The sequence below is a fragment of the Microcebus murinus genome, chromosome 1 (genome assembly GCF_040939455.1).
Source record: "Microcebus murinus isolate Inina chromosome 1, M.murinus_Inina_mat1.0, whole genome shotgun sequence".
NCBI lineage: Eukaryota > Metazoa > Chordata > Mammalia > Primates > Cheirogaleidae > Microcebus > Microcebus murinus.
The window spans coordinates 156,488,979-156,504,832 of record NC_134104.1 but is presented as its reverse complement, the minus strand read 5'-3'; the positions used below and the strand labels follow the sequence as shown (position 1 = coordinate 156,504,832).

Genomic DNA, 15,854 nt, shown 5'->3' with positions numbered 1-15,854 from the left:
GGCGCATGCCTGTAGTCCCAGCTACCTGGGAGGCTGAGGCAGAAGGATCACTCGAGCCCAGGAGTTTGAGGTTGTTGTGAGCTAGGCTGACGCCACGGCACTCACTCTAGCCTGGGCAACAAAGCGAGACTCTGTCTCAAAAAAAAAAAAAAAAAAAAAGCATATTACTGCTGGCTGCCAGCAATATGATTTTTTATACAAACATTTTTAATTTATGTGGCTCTATACAGGAATAAACATGTCCTTCAAATGAAACATTTCCAAACTTTTCCTAGAAATACATTGTATAAAATACTAATATAAAACTAAGCATTGTCTTGAAGATTGTTAATGACAGAATTTGATTTTTGTTGATTTTATAGAGTGCGCTCACAGTTTCTGGGCAGGATATTTAAGGCAAAAGGTCAATTTCAAAATGGAAAGATTGAGCTAGATAGTCCTATAGTTTTCATTCTTTTAATTTTTTTAATTTTTTATTTTTTTAAAAATTAATTAATTAATTAACTTTTTTGAGACAGAGTCTCGCTTTGTTGCCCAGGCTAGAGTGAGTGCCGTGGCGTCAGCCTAGCTCACAGCAACCTCAAACTCCTGGGCTCAAGCAATCCTGCTGCCTCAGCCTCCCAAGTAGCTGGGACTACAGGCATGTGCCACCATGCCCAGCTAATTTTTTCTATATATATTAGTTGGTCAATTAATTTCTTTCTATTTTTAGTAGAAACGGGGTCTTGCTCTTGCTCAGGTTGGTTTTGAACTCCTTGACCTCGAGCAATCCGCCTGCCTCGGCCTCCCAGAGTGCTAGGATTATAGGCGTGAGCCACTGCACCAGGCTGGTTTTCATTCTTTTTAAAACAGAATGCCCCTGGTGATCACCTAGCTGAGAAAATTTATCAATACAAGTAACCATACCCTTTAAGTTACAGATTAAAGCAGTGTGATTTCATCAGGTCTTTAGTTGCTCTTTATTTGGACAGCAGACCTGCCTAGATCAGGGCTATTCTTAGTCAGAATAGGTATAAGGCTGGCTATGGGTTGCAATTTTGCAAATTATGGTTTTAAGAATGGCACTTTATGAAAGTTGCTGGGGGTAGGGGTTTCATGTCAAAATCTCTCTGGGGATCATTTAAATTGAGATCTCCACTAATTCCCACAGAACTAGGAAAAAACCTAATAAGAAGCAAATGTGAAAACCTCCAGGGATCTAATGACCCAGACCTGACTTAATGATAGCCTCCCAGGGTTCGTCTGCTCTCCAGCTGTTGCTATTGCTTGTTACATGTTCACAAAACCTATCTGTGGAATCATGCCTTTGAGTTAAGGCACTGTGTCCAGGAGGCTCCTGTAAACTTTAGTACCAACTGCCAGAAAATATACCAGGAAAGGGATGAGGATAGGCTCATTCTCATTCTCATGTTACAATGAGAATGAAAAAGCGAAGGCATGAGTGGTGGTTTTGGAGGTAGTCTGCAGACCACTGCCTGGCTAGTTGCCTGTGAATCACCTGAGAGCTTGCTAAAAACGAATTTCTAGCATACACTCAATGAGATTCCAGTGGGTCTTGTGTATGCATATTAAAAAAAAAAATCACCAAGTGATTCTGATGTTCTCCATGGTTTAACACTAGGAAACCAGAACAGGGGGGTCTGCTGGGAGGACACTGATGAAGCTTGGCTGGGGCTGGGGGGCTGGGAAGCTCTTTGGCAGCATGGAGGAGTGTTTTTCAGGGAGAATGAGGCTTTTCTGTAGGGAGGAGGAGGTATTGCTGAGGGTGGCCCTGATGATGATCTCTCTTTTAGGAAGGGCCTTGGGCAGCCTCACTTCCCTTTGTTGGGTGCCCTCTGCTTCCTAAGGTTGGCAGAACATCTTACAGTGTCAGTAATCTTTACATCTCAGTGTGCTTAGTGGTCTGGTGACATTCAACAGAGTTTCTTGAATGAAGATGAATGAACAGAGTTTTTTCTTATAAGAGGGTCTCAGAATAAATAGTTTCTGCCCCTTTCACAATTTCACATGATGGCCAATGCCAGCTGTTGGTAGAGCTACAGGTCAGGGAACTAGCTACTTCAGTTTGCAGGGGTCGGCAAACCTTTTCTGTAAAAGACCAGAGAGTAAATATTTTAAGCTTTGTGGATCACAAAAGTCTCTACTGCACATTCATTTTTACAACCCTTTCAAAATGTAACAAACCATTCGTAGCTGGCAAGCAGTAGGAAAACAGACTGCCGGCTGAATTTGGCCCATGGGCCATAGCTCACTTATACCTGGCTTGGAATGTTTATGTGTGAACAGCTGCATTGCATGGCAACTATACATCAAAAATACGGATTCCCGTGAGCCTACACAAACAGCTATTGGGGAGGACCAAGGTAATGAACTGGAGGCTATCTTATTATGACAAGGATTGGTCTGAAATACTCTGGGGTCCTTATGGAGTGAGAGATCTTAGAAGGAAACAGTGCTGACCAGAAATCTTAGGGGGCTCAGGAGCACTGTGACAGAGTTGCCGTGTTTCATCGCACCCAGCTGCAACAGGTCTAACCTTCTGAAGACTTGCATCCTAGTATGACTGTGGAGAAACAGAGCTCATGATGTGTTTGCAAGTCTCTTTTGAGAGTAGTTGTCCACAGAGGTTCCTCTGAGGTCCAGCTCAGGCACCAGAGCATTTGTTAGCAAGAGAATCTCTTGCCAATACTTCAGCCTTACTAGGATTTTGAGGTCATATATCTCACTAGTTCCAACCTATGTGGAATTCCATTCCAGTAGAAATGATCCAGGAGGGCCCAAATTTGGGCAGTCAGTCTGGTTTGAGTTCTTTATTATATTCATGTTCCTTCTGTATAAATTACTCACCCTACATATTAGGAGCTTTGGGTTCAATACTGTACTTAATACTATATTATTTATACCTTGTCTACTTCTAGATAGGATCAGGAGGAGCTTCTGTCGATGTGCTTTCTTCCCTTAAGATCATGTAAAATGAGAACTGACTTTCTCCAGGTAGACACAGCAGCCTACATGGGATGGTGCTAATTCTACCTCTTGGAGGAATAGAAGGAAGCTTCCTAATGGTATACATGGAAATACAGAGATGTTAGCTACCATTAAAATTAGATGGATTTGGGTATGTGACCAATGTTTTATTTTGTAGTAGTTCGTATTTTCTTGAGGAAGAGACAAAAAGAAAAAATCTCATTGGAGGACTTCTTTAGAGTAACCAGAAAAGATGGGTTCTTTGTTTTTTTCACCATGTCTTTAGTGTCACACTTCTTATTTATACCACCACAAAGTCAGTGATGCTCTCTGCTGTAACAAGATGACAGGTATGGGCATAGTGTGACATCATTATATATAGTTATTCCTTTCTTGGGTCAGGGATGTGATGATCTTCCAACCCTTTGTGGGACCAGATGTGATCATTCCTAAATTATCCCTTAGAGACAATGACAAAGCCTCATTTGACATTCAGACTGACCATGGTCCTATGAACCCACTTATGGTAAATAACTTTTTCATAACTACCGTTGAGGAGAGTTTTCTTCCAAAAGCCATGTCTCTATGTGTTTGCCCTCCATATAAGGTATGTCCCAATAGAGCTGAAAAGAGAAGCTTTCTGCCTTTTGGATTATTTGTGACTTGTGATAAGCACTATTCCTTTTCTTTTCAGTAGATGTAACTGGTCTGTCTCATAGAAAATCCTCTCCTCTATCTATACACCTCAAGTTTTTTGAGATTTTCTAAACATTCCAATATGTCCTTAGTTTCTTCAGATATTAATGAACACCCAGAGAAATATACAGTGTTCTAGGACGGGCTGGTAGCTTTTATTTTTATGTTTTGTCAATTACCTAAGAAGGTGAGGCTGATGAAGGATTAATAATGTACATGACACCCCACCCCATTATTGCAACATTCCATGAAACAAATGAAGATGACAACAAAGCAGGCAATAAGCAGATAGGACACACAAAAGCCAGAACTTACACCCAACTATCTTCATCTCTGCATCAGAAAGAAAGGGGCGAGAATGAGGGGACAACATAGAAAAAAACAAGAACAATTAAAACAAACAGGAAAAGAGAAAGAAACATCTCTTGCAGGTCAGTGATGAAGCATGCACTTTTTATCAGGGATCAAGGAAAAAGAGTGTTTTTGAGCACGAGGGCAAGAGTCAGAGGGTCCTCTAGAGCTGTGGTCCCCAAACTACCAGGCTATGGACAGGTACTGGTCCATGGCCTTTTAGGAATTGGGCCACACAGCAGGAGGTGAGTGGTGGGCCAGTGAGGGGAAAAGCTTCATCTGTATTTACAGCTGCTCCCTATTGCTTGCATCACCACCTGAGCTCCACTTCCCCTGCCAGCCCCCTACAGGTCTGTGGAAAAATTGTCTTCCATGAAATCAGTTCCTGGTGCCAAAAAGGCTGGGGACTACTGCTCTAGAGGGATGCTATGCCTGCATAGGTGCATGTTCAGGGCAATCCAGAGGGCAGCAGTAATTGCCTCAGCTCTAACTCAAGGAGGGGAAAAACATCCCTAAAGCACAGCATTCTCTAGGACATAGTTCTCAAAGGGAGTCCCAGACCAGCAATATCACCATCACTTGAGAGCTTATGAGAAATGCAAATTATCAAGTCCTACCCCAATGGTATTCAATCAGAAACTCTTGGGGTGAGTCCAGAAATCTGTGTTATTCTAAGCCCTGCAGGTGATTCTGATGCATACTAAGGTTAGAGAACCACTGCTTTAGGAAAAAAACTTAGTTATCAGTTAAAACAACATATTAATCATAGATGGATTTCTTATGACAAGACAGAAGACCATTTAACTAATATGAAACTTGGCCCATATCACCCACTGTCAATGATAACCGTACAAATTCAAGGCTCAGAAAACAGGTTAAAACATCGTAGTACTTAACACAGAACCATGACAGAGTCCTGTATTCCCAATGACTCCAGGGCACAAATTTTCTAGAAAAGCTGAGAAATATTATTGAAAGAGTCACAGAAAGTAGTGCATATCTCTGCTAGCTTAGACAAGGTGTGGAAAGGGGTATAAGCCCCTTATTGAGGAAGAGGTTTTAAATCACGCCTTTCAGGTTATAGTCTTTTGGCTGAGAGTTTTCTTCAAAGTTTTATTATGGTTAATCCTGACGTGTAAGTCACAGGGACAAATGCTAACATCAACTCATTCACCTGGAACACCTGCCACGCTCATCTTTCCAGGCCATCTTCTTTAAAAATCTAGGAAAGGACTAAAAGTGTGCTATAGTGTTCTTAGCTTTTGTATGTAACTAAAATGAGTTTGGAGAGAAGGAAGAAGTACCCACAGAAATATGGTGATTAGTCAACAAAAGGCTGTAGGTACTTAATTTCAGAAAATGTGGCTAAAATTCCCATGTCTATTTGTTCTTGTATAATCTAAGATGGCATTTCCTGAGTTGGCTCCCAGAACACCAGCATCTCTGTGGCCTCTTGTTCATTACCATTGGTCATGAGCAGAGTTGGATGGTGCTACAGTCAGGGCCTCAGCTGTGGCACAGAGCAGGGTATCTCCTGCTCATAGCATCCATGTGGTGTGTATGTATACAACCATGGAAAGCAATGGTGGACTGTTAGAAAGACCTTTTTAGAAATAGCAAGTTAGATACTGGTGTGGCTAGAGCCTATCCGAACTCTTCCTTATAGCTCTGCCAACATGCTTTGACAAGAACCTATCTGGGCCAGCCTGACAAAATAAAAGACCTCTCCAAGTGAGCGTCTGATAGTTTCTGCCAAGCGCTTGATAGCTTTAAAATAAGGAACATAGTTTATGAATAATTCTATTTCTTCCATTTACTCTGATTTCTCAGACTAGTTGAAGTGTTGAAATGCTCTGTTACTGACATGATTTCTTTCCTTGTTCTTTCTTCTTGTATTCATTTGTTAAGAAGTTGCAACTTCTTGTAACTTGATCACACCAGAACTGTGAGGGTTAAAGGACTGCTGCAGCCCTAATAAAATATTCCCATAGATGAAGAGTGGACAAGCTGCAGGTGGAGGAGTGGCTAGGATTTGGAAGATTCATCAAGGGACTTCTTACCACAGTCATTATTTCCCAAAACAGGCTGATCACAAAGTAAAACACTCCTGCAGCCTTACCAACTTGCCCAAGGATGGCAAACCCACTCTGAAAATATACTGGGGTGCATTCAGGGGGATGCTAGTTAAGAGCCCACAATCCTGGGAGTGACCATTTGTGTAAAAAGCTCTTTCCTCAGGAAGAGAAAGGGTGGAGGAGGGACAGTTTATGCACAAAGAACTTCTTTCTGCCTGTGAATCAATCCTTACTTTCAGCTACAGCACTCAGTACTTTAAAGGCAGACAACCAAGGAAGCAGCACACTGTGGTACCACCTTGAACCTCCTAGAACTGCCCAGTGTCTCTGCCTTGTAGAGCAAATCATATGATGATTGCTTAGCTGCCCAGGGGAGGTAAAACCCCCTTAACCTTAGCTTGCCTTACCAATGCCTGAAATTGCGCATTTCCATAGTCATGTCCAGCATAGACAGAAATTATTTACAAACCTGTGTGCCAACAATACAAAGAGATACAGCATATTCCAAAAAATATTTCTTCCCATAGATTAGATTTTGGCAATGGAACTTGAAATCAAATTTCACTTAAATACGTTTCTGACTGAAGCTTGTTCTTTCTAGTCTAGTTCCTTTCTTATTCACCTGGCTTTAATCCCATGAGTATGTGAAGGCTATTGGGAAGGTAATGTCCAAATCTTAGAAAATCAAAGTTCTTAAAAGAAAGGAAGGACTTTAAGTACACCTCTTAAAATATATTACTCCACTACACAAGCCTAGGTAACTAATTTTAAAAAGATCACGAGGTCAATTTTGGTAACCATCTATTTTTTTGTCAAAGCCACATTGCCAAGAAGCCAGAGACTAGCTTGGGCTCTTTTTCTCCTAAATACCAGGCTCACAGAACTGAGGAATGGTGTCAGGACAGCATGGGAGAAATGTCCTATGGAGGTCATCACCTCTGCAACAGCTAGATAGGTGTTTTTCATAAGCATGAAGTCTCCTCAGCATTTAGAGATAAACATAATTGATCTAGTGGCTTAGGTTTCCCATCCAAAAGACCCTCCTGTGTACATGAGTAGATGAACACTGTGCATAGCAGCTTTCTCTGCATTCAAAATGTCTGTAGAGAGAGAATGAAGGAGACAGAAAATAAATCTGGGCATAGCCTGGAAAGTTGGAAGGCAGTTGAAACCCATCACATGGGCCTTCTCTATGCTCAGGCCACACTACCTTGGGTATATGCTGGCAAATGTTTCCAACAAGAGGATTTAGTGAAGCACCATGAGATACTCCAAATAGGTGATATTTAAAGTGGTGACAATTAGTTCGGTCCAGCCTGGCCTGGCCCTTTTAAATAGAAGCAAACAAGCTTTTAGCAGAACATTAAACTCAACTGAGAGGGTAAGTTCACTCCTCCTGGAATCTATCCGGACAACTACACATTTGCCTGTCCTCCTCTCCCTCCTCTTATTCACATCTTCTCTGGTTATCAGACCACCTGTCACCTATCTGAACCATGCCTCCCCACCTGCTTCACTCTCAACAGCCCCCTGTGCTTTGATGCTCCATTTGGACCCACTTCTCTAGTTCTATCCATGTCTACCTCAGTAGGAAACATGGACCTGGTTTCGACCTACTGCAACCACACTTAAGACAATGCATTCCCACTTTCTGCCTGAGCTCTCCATTGGGCATTAGGTGAACGGTGTGAGATAATTCCTGAGAAATTGGCCAGGAAGTACTATTCACAGTGCTTAATTTATACCATTTGTCCAGTCTATTTTTATGATGCATTAAAATTAACTGATCAACACCTAAGTGGACATATAGGAATAACATTTATTGGGTGTTGGGCAGGTGGAGGGGAGGGGACGGGTATATACATATATAATGAGTACGATGCGCACCAACTGGGGGATGGACATGCTTGAAGCTCTGACTCAAAGGGGGAGAGGAGGCAAGGGCAATATACGTAACCTTAACATTTGTACCCCCACAATATGCTGGAAAAAATGCATCTCCTATTCCTACACAAATAGGATTCACTGGTATAGCAGGCACATATTTTGGTATATCCTTCCCCTTAAGCAAGAAGTTCTTGTGAGGCAATTCTCTTCTAAGAAATGTGATGAAAGAGAGGGTAGAAAAAGGCATTTCCATGAAGAGTTCTGTGTTAGTTCCTACCATCCAGCCTCCATAGGGGACAACAAAGCCCATCTGCTGTATTGTCATACTGCACTGGTGAATATGATATGGGGGCTTCTGGAAAAGAACAAATGCTTATAAGAGCCAAAGGGGTCACTGGCTACAGAACACAGTCAGAAACCTGACTTGGGCTACAGAAACTTTACTGGCTACAGGGCTTCTCCACAGCATAGTTCATGACCTGCTCAGGAGAGGAGCTTTGGACTCCATCCCCCTAACCCATCTTCCTTCTCAGCCCTAAGCAGGTCTGCCTACCTGGCATAATGACATCAGGAAATCCCAATTTTCTTGTTATTGCCAATCCCCTATTAAATATCATGGGATTTTCTCTCCGAATCTGTTCCATGTCTCCACGAAGAAGCTGTAGAGCAATGATAAGACCTGCAAAACAAAAGCATTTCGTTACTCAGAACCACACTACCACCCTGTTATGTAGTACTAGAAAAAACATTAAAAGTCATATTATTCAGAGGAGTATGTTCAAAGTTCAGCATTTTCCTTCTTGCTTTAGACTCCATGATGACTTCAGACCCTCCAGATAATTTTTGTTTAAAACTTGGGAGAATCTGTAATGCTCCCTCAGGTTAGCTGGCTTCTGGCTCATTACTTGCACCCTTGGAATACTGTACAAGGTTAGAATGTTCTGAAACTCCCTCCTCCCCTCTACTCTCCTGAGGGCCCCCACTGCAGCTACTGCCTAGAAGGCTGTAAAGGTCAAGCCTATATGGAGTTAGGAGTATTACCCTCTGAGACTGTGAATGGGATTAGCTGTTAACAGGATAATGAATTTAGGTGCTGATGTATGGGTTGGCAGGAGGCACCCTCAATGATCTGTAAACTTGAACAAAAGATGAATATCTATAGAAATGAAGGACTAAGGTGTTATGACAGTGAGTACAATTAGAAGAATAGCAGCTGGAATGAAGACAGGAGCAAGCAGAATTATAGAATAAGAATGATATTGGAATGGGGAGTGGTGAGGAGATGGAGAAGCAGAGAAACATAGAAGTCAGAAGAGTCATAGATATTTTATCTGGTAGATAAAAGTATTCCAGTAATTAGGAATATGCACTGTCAGAACTAGGCCAAGGGAAGAAATATGGTTCTACTGCAACCCAGACAGAATATCAAAATTATCTCATTGTTTCTGCTAAGCTCATGCACCCCAAGAAACTCCGGGATTACAAACATGGTATCCCAAGTGTCAGTATCACAGTGCCCTGAAAAGCAAACATACGGTATTCCAGCTGACATTCTGGTTAGATAATCAGTATTTGGGATTTGATCACTCTAGAGTAATTTCTTATAGCTTAATCAATGAATAGACTAAATTACAACTAGTTTATGAACCTGTAAGGCTGGGGCCAGAACCAAGACCACAATAATGTCTGCAGATAACAGCCTGTGCTTTATTGACCCTTCCCTTATAACCCGCCCCCCGCCCCCAGCTCATTCATCTTCATTGTCTTTACACAGCCAGCAAATCGTATCCTCTGGGTAAACAGAAATGCACTGACCTAGAAATCCTGATGGCCCCGCATATAGCAAATAGTTGAGGATGGGATAGTCTCCAGAATTTGATGGGGTTGTGGTTGGAGGGCAAAGGAAAAAAAATCAGTGGGTGCACTCTTATTTGCAACAATTTACTCAAGTACTGACTGACTGCTTTTCATCTGCATTTTCTGAGCAACCAAAATGGCCTAGAGATGCAAACCTAAACTTGTGACGATGGAGACTGAAGGTGCTGGGAGAGTCAAAGCTAACTACCCAAAGGGACCCTGAGCAGCTGCTTTCCACCTCTAAGCATAACTAATAAGAGGAAAGCTTCAGTTTACACAAGAGATCAAGTGAAAAGGCACATAAAGAATGAAAGAAATCACCAATGGAGATTATAAAAACTGCATCTCCTTTTGTAGGGTATCCTGGAACTTCTGAGTTTCCTTTCTGGTTTTGAAAACATGGGTTATTGAAGCATATGCCAAATAATGCTAAGGCATGGTCCTTAGGGGAAGAGAGCCTCCGTAAATAGTTCAGAAAAACAGCCCACTTGCCCATCCAGTATGCAAGCATTCCCCTGGTAACACTTGATGTTCTACGTACCCATCATCTCAGTGAGGTCCTCAAGTAAAAAACTTGCAAATAATCAAGTGTACACAATTTCTCTGTTAATCTGATCCTCCTGATAACCTGACACAAGAAAACCATTTTCTTACTAAACCTTATCTCAGGTTAAAGACTGGTCCATAAAAAAGTAACTGGACAAATTGACACCTATAAGGAATAATGGAGATTCAGCAACTTGGCTTTGACCCTGTGTTCCATTTCCTTCCTGTGGAAATTCTGGATGAGGATTAATTATATAAATTAATCACAGCCCACAATATGGAAATAACTGTAGTTAATAGTCATTTAAAAATTAATAGGACTCAAGCTGTGCTGGGAACGGGCATGGGGTGGGAGGTGGAGGCTCAGTTTCAAGGCACCTGGTGGCCCAGGTAGATATGGGGGGCTGTGGTAGGGTGCCCTCCCCTAGTGCCGGGTTCCCAAGGGAAGGAGAAAGGGAAACAGAGTGCCAGGTTCCCAGGGGAGGGAGAAAGGGAAACAGAGTGCCGGGTTCCTGGGAGAGGGAGAAAGGGAAACTGATGCCTCCTCAGCATTTGAGGTCCCTGCCCTTGGCCTCAGTGGAGACCATTTCTTCTGCTACCTGCCCCACTATGCCTGGCCTCCTTGCAGCCTGGGAGCCTTGCCTGGGAGGGCAGCCAAGTTACTGTCATGTCCACAGCTGCTTGTCAGGGCTCCTTTTGGTACCGGGGAAAAGAATTTATAGAATCAGATCCTCCTACAATTCAATCCGCATGGTGCCTTTGTCTACCTTCAGTTTCCTACTCTGTAAATGGGAAAAGGAATACTCCCCCATAAAAATTAACACAATAAATTGTGTGCCAAATGCTTTATCTGTCTTCACTTGCCCTTAATGCCCTTCATACTGCTGGAACTGCTAAAGTTAAGTCTGTGGCTATCCATCTAAGAGGCCATCAATAGAAATGAAGAACCAATCAATTAAAGTTGCATATAAAAGAGTTACCACTAAATGATACATTTACTCTTTGCGCTCAAACCCAATATAATAATTCCTTCTGCATTTTTATATGCTTTGACTTGAAGGAAAAGCACTAATAATTTTTGAAACAGAATTACAAGGCTTAATGAAATGTCCATGATGTTTAATGAAGATGGGAAACAATTTATAGCAAAGTAAGTTAACCTTTTATAAAGATTCATCTTTAATTAAGGAGACTAATAATGACCTGAACTATTCCTTGAGCAATCTATAAAATTCTCTGATATGAAGACGCTAGAGACCAGCAGTGGAAAACCCATGCTCAGAAGCCTGGCAATTGACTAGAAAAGACAGTGGCCCGGAGTCTGAAGACATAGGCTTCACCCTGGCTCAGCCACTAAGTCATTTCACTGAACTTCAGTTTCCTTATTTATTTAATGAGAGAGGCTGAAACAGGTATTTTCCAAGGTCTCAATCAGATTCTAACACACTTCAAAAAGCAGCTGCCAGGGAAGATCAAGATGGCAGATGAGAAACACCGCCAGACAGAGTATCTCTGCAGAAAAGACAGATTCTAGCAGAAATTAGAAAAAAGAAGCAAGAAGACAAGCATACAGCGGACGAGGGCCGGAGGGAGGGGTACCTGAGACACCGGGAGACTCCACGGGAGGAGGCAGCGGTGGAGAACTGGAGGCTGAGACTGCCGGAGCAACCGGAGACCAGCGGCAAGGGTAGGTGGATAACTCACCTTTCCCCTACCCTGCATTTGGGACTGCTGGTGGGCACCCCAGCGGGTGGAGAGACCTGCGGACACCAGCCCAGAGACAGCCGCTGCCAGCTAGCGGAGAGCCTGTAGCGGACGCGGCACCAGGCTCCCAACTCCCTCCTGGCACCTCCGTGTGCACAGACCGGGGCCACGCGGCAGGCGCCATATTGCCTCCTACTCCCCTCTGCCGACCCTACCCATCGCTTCCCAGAGAGACAATACAGCCACCAGCTGGAGGCACCTCCAGGGAACGGGACCTTCCCTTTTGGGACCCTACACCTGACTCAGGGGAACTCAGACTGTGAGCTCTCTACCCGCCAGCCCTCCCAGGTGCTGCTGGCACGGTGCTCCCAGGAGAATGGTGCAGACTCAGAGGCTGAGAGACATAGACCCAGCCTGGGCTCCATGTGGGTGAATTGGGACCGGAACTCCTCTCCCTGGTGGGGATACAGTTTGAACTCGGGGACCCAGAGGTCGGACCTGCATACCAGATCCCGTGCACCCAGGTCTAGCATTGCCTGGGGCACAGAAGGGATATATGTAAACAGCCTACTGAGGTGTGTGTGCCTTCAGGGACAGATCAGCGTCCTAGAGGGCAACCCTCCTCCCAAAAGGAGGCCGTATGGCCAGCACAGGTGGCGTTCCTGCACAGGGAACCTTCCCGCCGGCATCACAGTCTGGGGAGGCCTGGTGGTGTGTGGTCTGCCTTGCTGGCAGAGGCCGAGGAGTAGCTGTGGAGTTGGAGAGGGTGGAAAGAAGCGAGACCCGCTCCAGACTGCGGGTCTCAGACAGCTCTACCGCCACAAGCAGACTTTCTGGCTGAGTGGGGCCATTCCAGCCTCACCCTGACAGCTTTTCCTGGAAGCAGAGAACAGAACTTTGACCCCTGCTAACGACAGTGGTGGTACCTGAGGGCAGGCTTACCCAACCCAGCTCCGCCCAGAACAAGAGGTGATAACAGGACACAAAAACAACAGCATAGCCTGTTCCTCCAAGCAAGTACAACCTACTGACAGGGACGGCATCCTGCATAGCCTTTTCACGGCACCCACTGACTCATTATACAGGATGTGGTCGAATCTCACCCACAAACACCACCTAATAGCTCAGAAACTAAACAAGGCGTGTGAATATCCAAACAAAAACCTAAATGAAAGAAACAACAACTGATCGACATGGGAAGAAACCAGCGAATGAACTCAGGAAATATGAAGAACCAAACAGAAAACACACCCCCAAAGAGGAGCACCAGCCCCCTAGAAAAGACACCAACCCAAATCAGGCAACCAAAATGACAGAAGAGGAATTTCGTATGTGGATCATAAGAACACTCACCGACCTGCAACAACAACTTAATAACCAACACAAAGAAACCACAAAAAGCTTCCAGGACCTAGAAGAAAAGTTCACTAAAGAAATAGACATAATGAAGAAAAGTCTAACGGAACTCCTGGAAATGAAGAATCAATTCAGGGAACTACAAAATACAGTGGAAAGTCTGAAGAACAGGGTAGATCAAACAGAAGAAAGAATCTCAGAGCTTGAAGATAACACCCTCCAACTAAATAAAACCGTTACAGAGATAGAGCAGAGAAACAAGAGAAAAGAGCAAAGCCTACAAGAGATGTGGGATTATGTGAAGAAACCTAACGTGAGGGTCATAGGGTTACCAGAAGGGGAAGAAGACAATACTAAAGGGTTGGACAAGCTATTTGAATATATAATAGAGGAAAATTACCCAGGCCTTGCTCAAAATCTTGATATACAAGTTCAAGAAGCTCAGAGGACCCCTGGGAGATTCAATGCAAACAGGAAGACGTCATGACATGCAGTCATCAGATTGACCAAAGTATCAACTAAAGAGGCCCTTTTAAGAGCTGTAAGACGAAAGAAGCAAGTGACATACAACGGAAAGCCAATTCGAATAACACCAGACTTCTCTAATGAGACTTTACAAGCAAGGAGAGACTGGGGCCCCATTCTCACTCTTCTGAAACAAAACAATGCCCAGCCTAGAATCTTATTCCCTGCAAAACTAAGCTTCGTATATGAAGGAGGAATAAAGACATTCTCAGACAAGCAAAGTCTCAGAGAATTCACCAAGACAAGACCAGCCCTACAAGAAGTACTCAAAACAGTGTTACGCACGGAACACCATATTAAAAACTAACGAATATAAAAACAACCAAAACCCAAAGATTAAATAAAAACAACCAAAACCCATATAATACAATGGCTCAAGAGAGAAATCAAAGCAACAACATCCAACCCAACAGAATGAACAATAATCTACCTTACCTATCAGTTCTCTCAATAAATGTGAATGGCTTAAACTCTCCAATCAAGAGACATAGGCTGGCTGAATGGATAAGAAAATACAGGCCAAGTAGATGCTGTCCTCAGGAAACACATCTAACCTGCAAGGATGCATATAGACTAAAAGTAAAAAGGTGGAGATCAGTATTCCAGGCAAATGGAAGCCAAAAGAAGGCTGGCGTGGCAGTTCTAATTTCAGATGATTTAGTTTTTAAACCAACAAAAGTAGTGAAAGACAAAGAGGGTCATTATATAATGGTGAAGGACACACTTCAACAAGAGATAACAATTGTAAATATATATGCACCCAACTTAGGTGCACCCAGTTTCATAAAGCAAACCTTACTGGATCTAAGCAAATGGATTAATAGCAACTCCATAAGCACCAGAGATTTCAACACCCCACTGACGGCACAAGACAGATTCTCCAAACAGAAAATTAATAAATAAAAAACTTAAACAAAACCCTGGAACAATTGGGTCTGACTGACATCTACAGGACATTCTACCCAAAATCCACTGAATAAGTTCTTTTCATCAGCTCACAGGACATTGTCTAAGATTGACCATATCCTAGGACACAAAGTAAATCTCATGAAATTTTAAAAAATTGAAATTATACCATGTACCTTCTCAGATCACAGTGGAATAAAAGTAGAAATCAACCCTAACAGAAACTCACATTTCTACACAAAAACGTGGAAATTAAACAACCTCCTACTAAATGATTACTTCGTAAATGAAGAAATCAAGACGGAAATAAAAAAGTTCTATGAAGAAAACGACAATGGAGACACAAGTTATCAAATCCTCTGGGACACAGCTAAAGCAGATCAGAGAGGAAAGTTTATCTCCATAAATGCCTATAACCAAAAGACAAAAAGATCACAAATAGACAATCTAACAAAATGACTCAAAGAGCTGGAAAAAGAAGAACAGACCAACCCCAAACCCAGCAGAAGAAGTGAAATCAACAAGATCAAATCAGAACTAAACGAAATTGAAAACAGGGAAGCTATTCAGGAGATTAATAAAAAAAAAGTTGGTTCTTTGAAAAAATAAACAAAATTGACACACCATTGGCTAAGCTTACAAAAAAGCAGAAAAGAGAAATCTCTAATAAGCTCCATCAGGAACAAAAAAGGAGATATCACAACTGATCCCAAAGAGATACAAGATATAATTTATGAATACTACAAAAATCTTTATGCACACAAACTGGAAAATGTGGAGGAAATGGACAAATTTCTAGAAACACACAGCCTCCCTAGGCTCAACCAGAAAGAAATAGATTCCCTGAACAGACCAATCTCAACTGCTGAAATAGAAACAGCAATTAAAAATCTCCCTAAAAAGAAAAGTCCTGGACCAGATGGTTTCACACCCGAATTTTACCACACTTACAAAGAAGAACTAGTACCTATCTTGCATAAACTA

At 42.7% G+C, this 15,854-nt stretch overlaps 1 protein-coding gene across 10 annotated transcripts in view; it reads right to left on the bottom strand.

Annotated features, from left to right (window-relative positions):
- Positions 1–15,854, bottom strand: part of DOCK3 (dedicator of cytokinesis 3) — a 599,374-nt gene that overhangs the window by 107,589 nt on the left and 475,931 nt on the right. For all 10 annotated transcript variants that reach the window (XM_012771410.3, XM_076008055.1, XM_076008080.1 and 7 more), the window contains one exon: positions 8,530–8,655. In XM_012771410.3, coding sequence (XP_012626864.1) covers positions 8,530–8,655 — 126 coding nt within the window. The remainder of the gene's footprint in view (positions 1–8,529; positions 8,656–15,854) is intronic.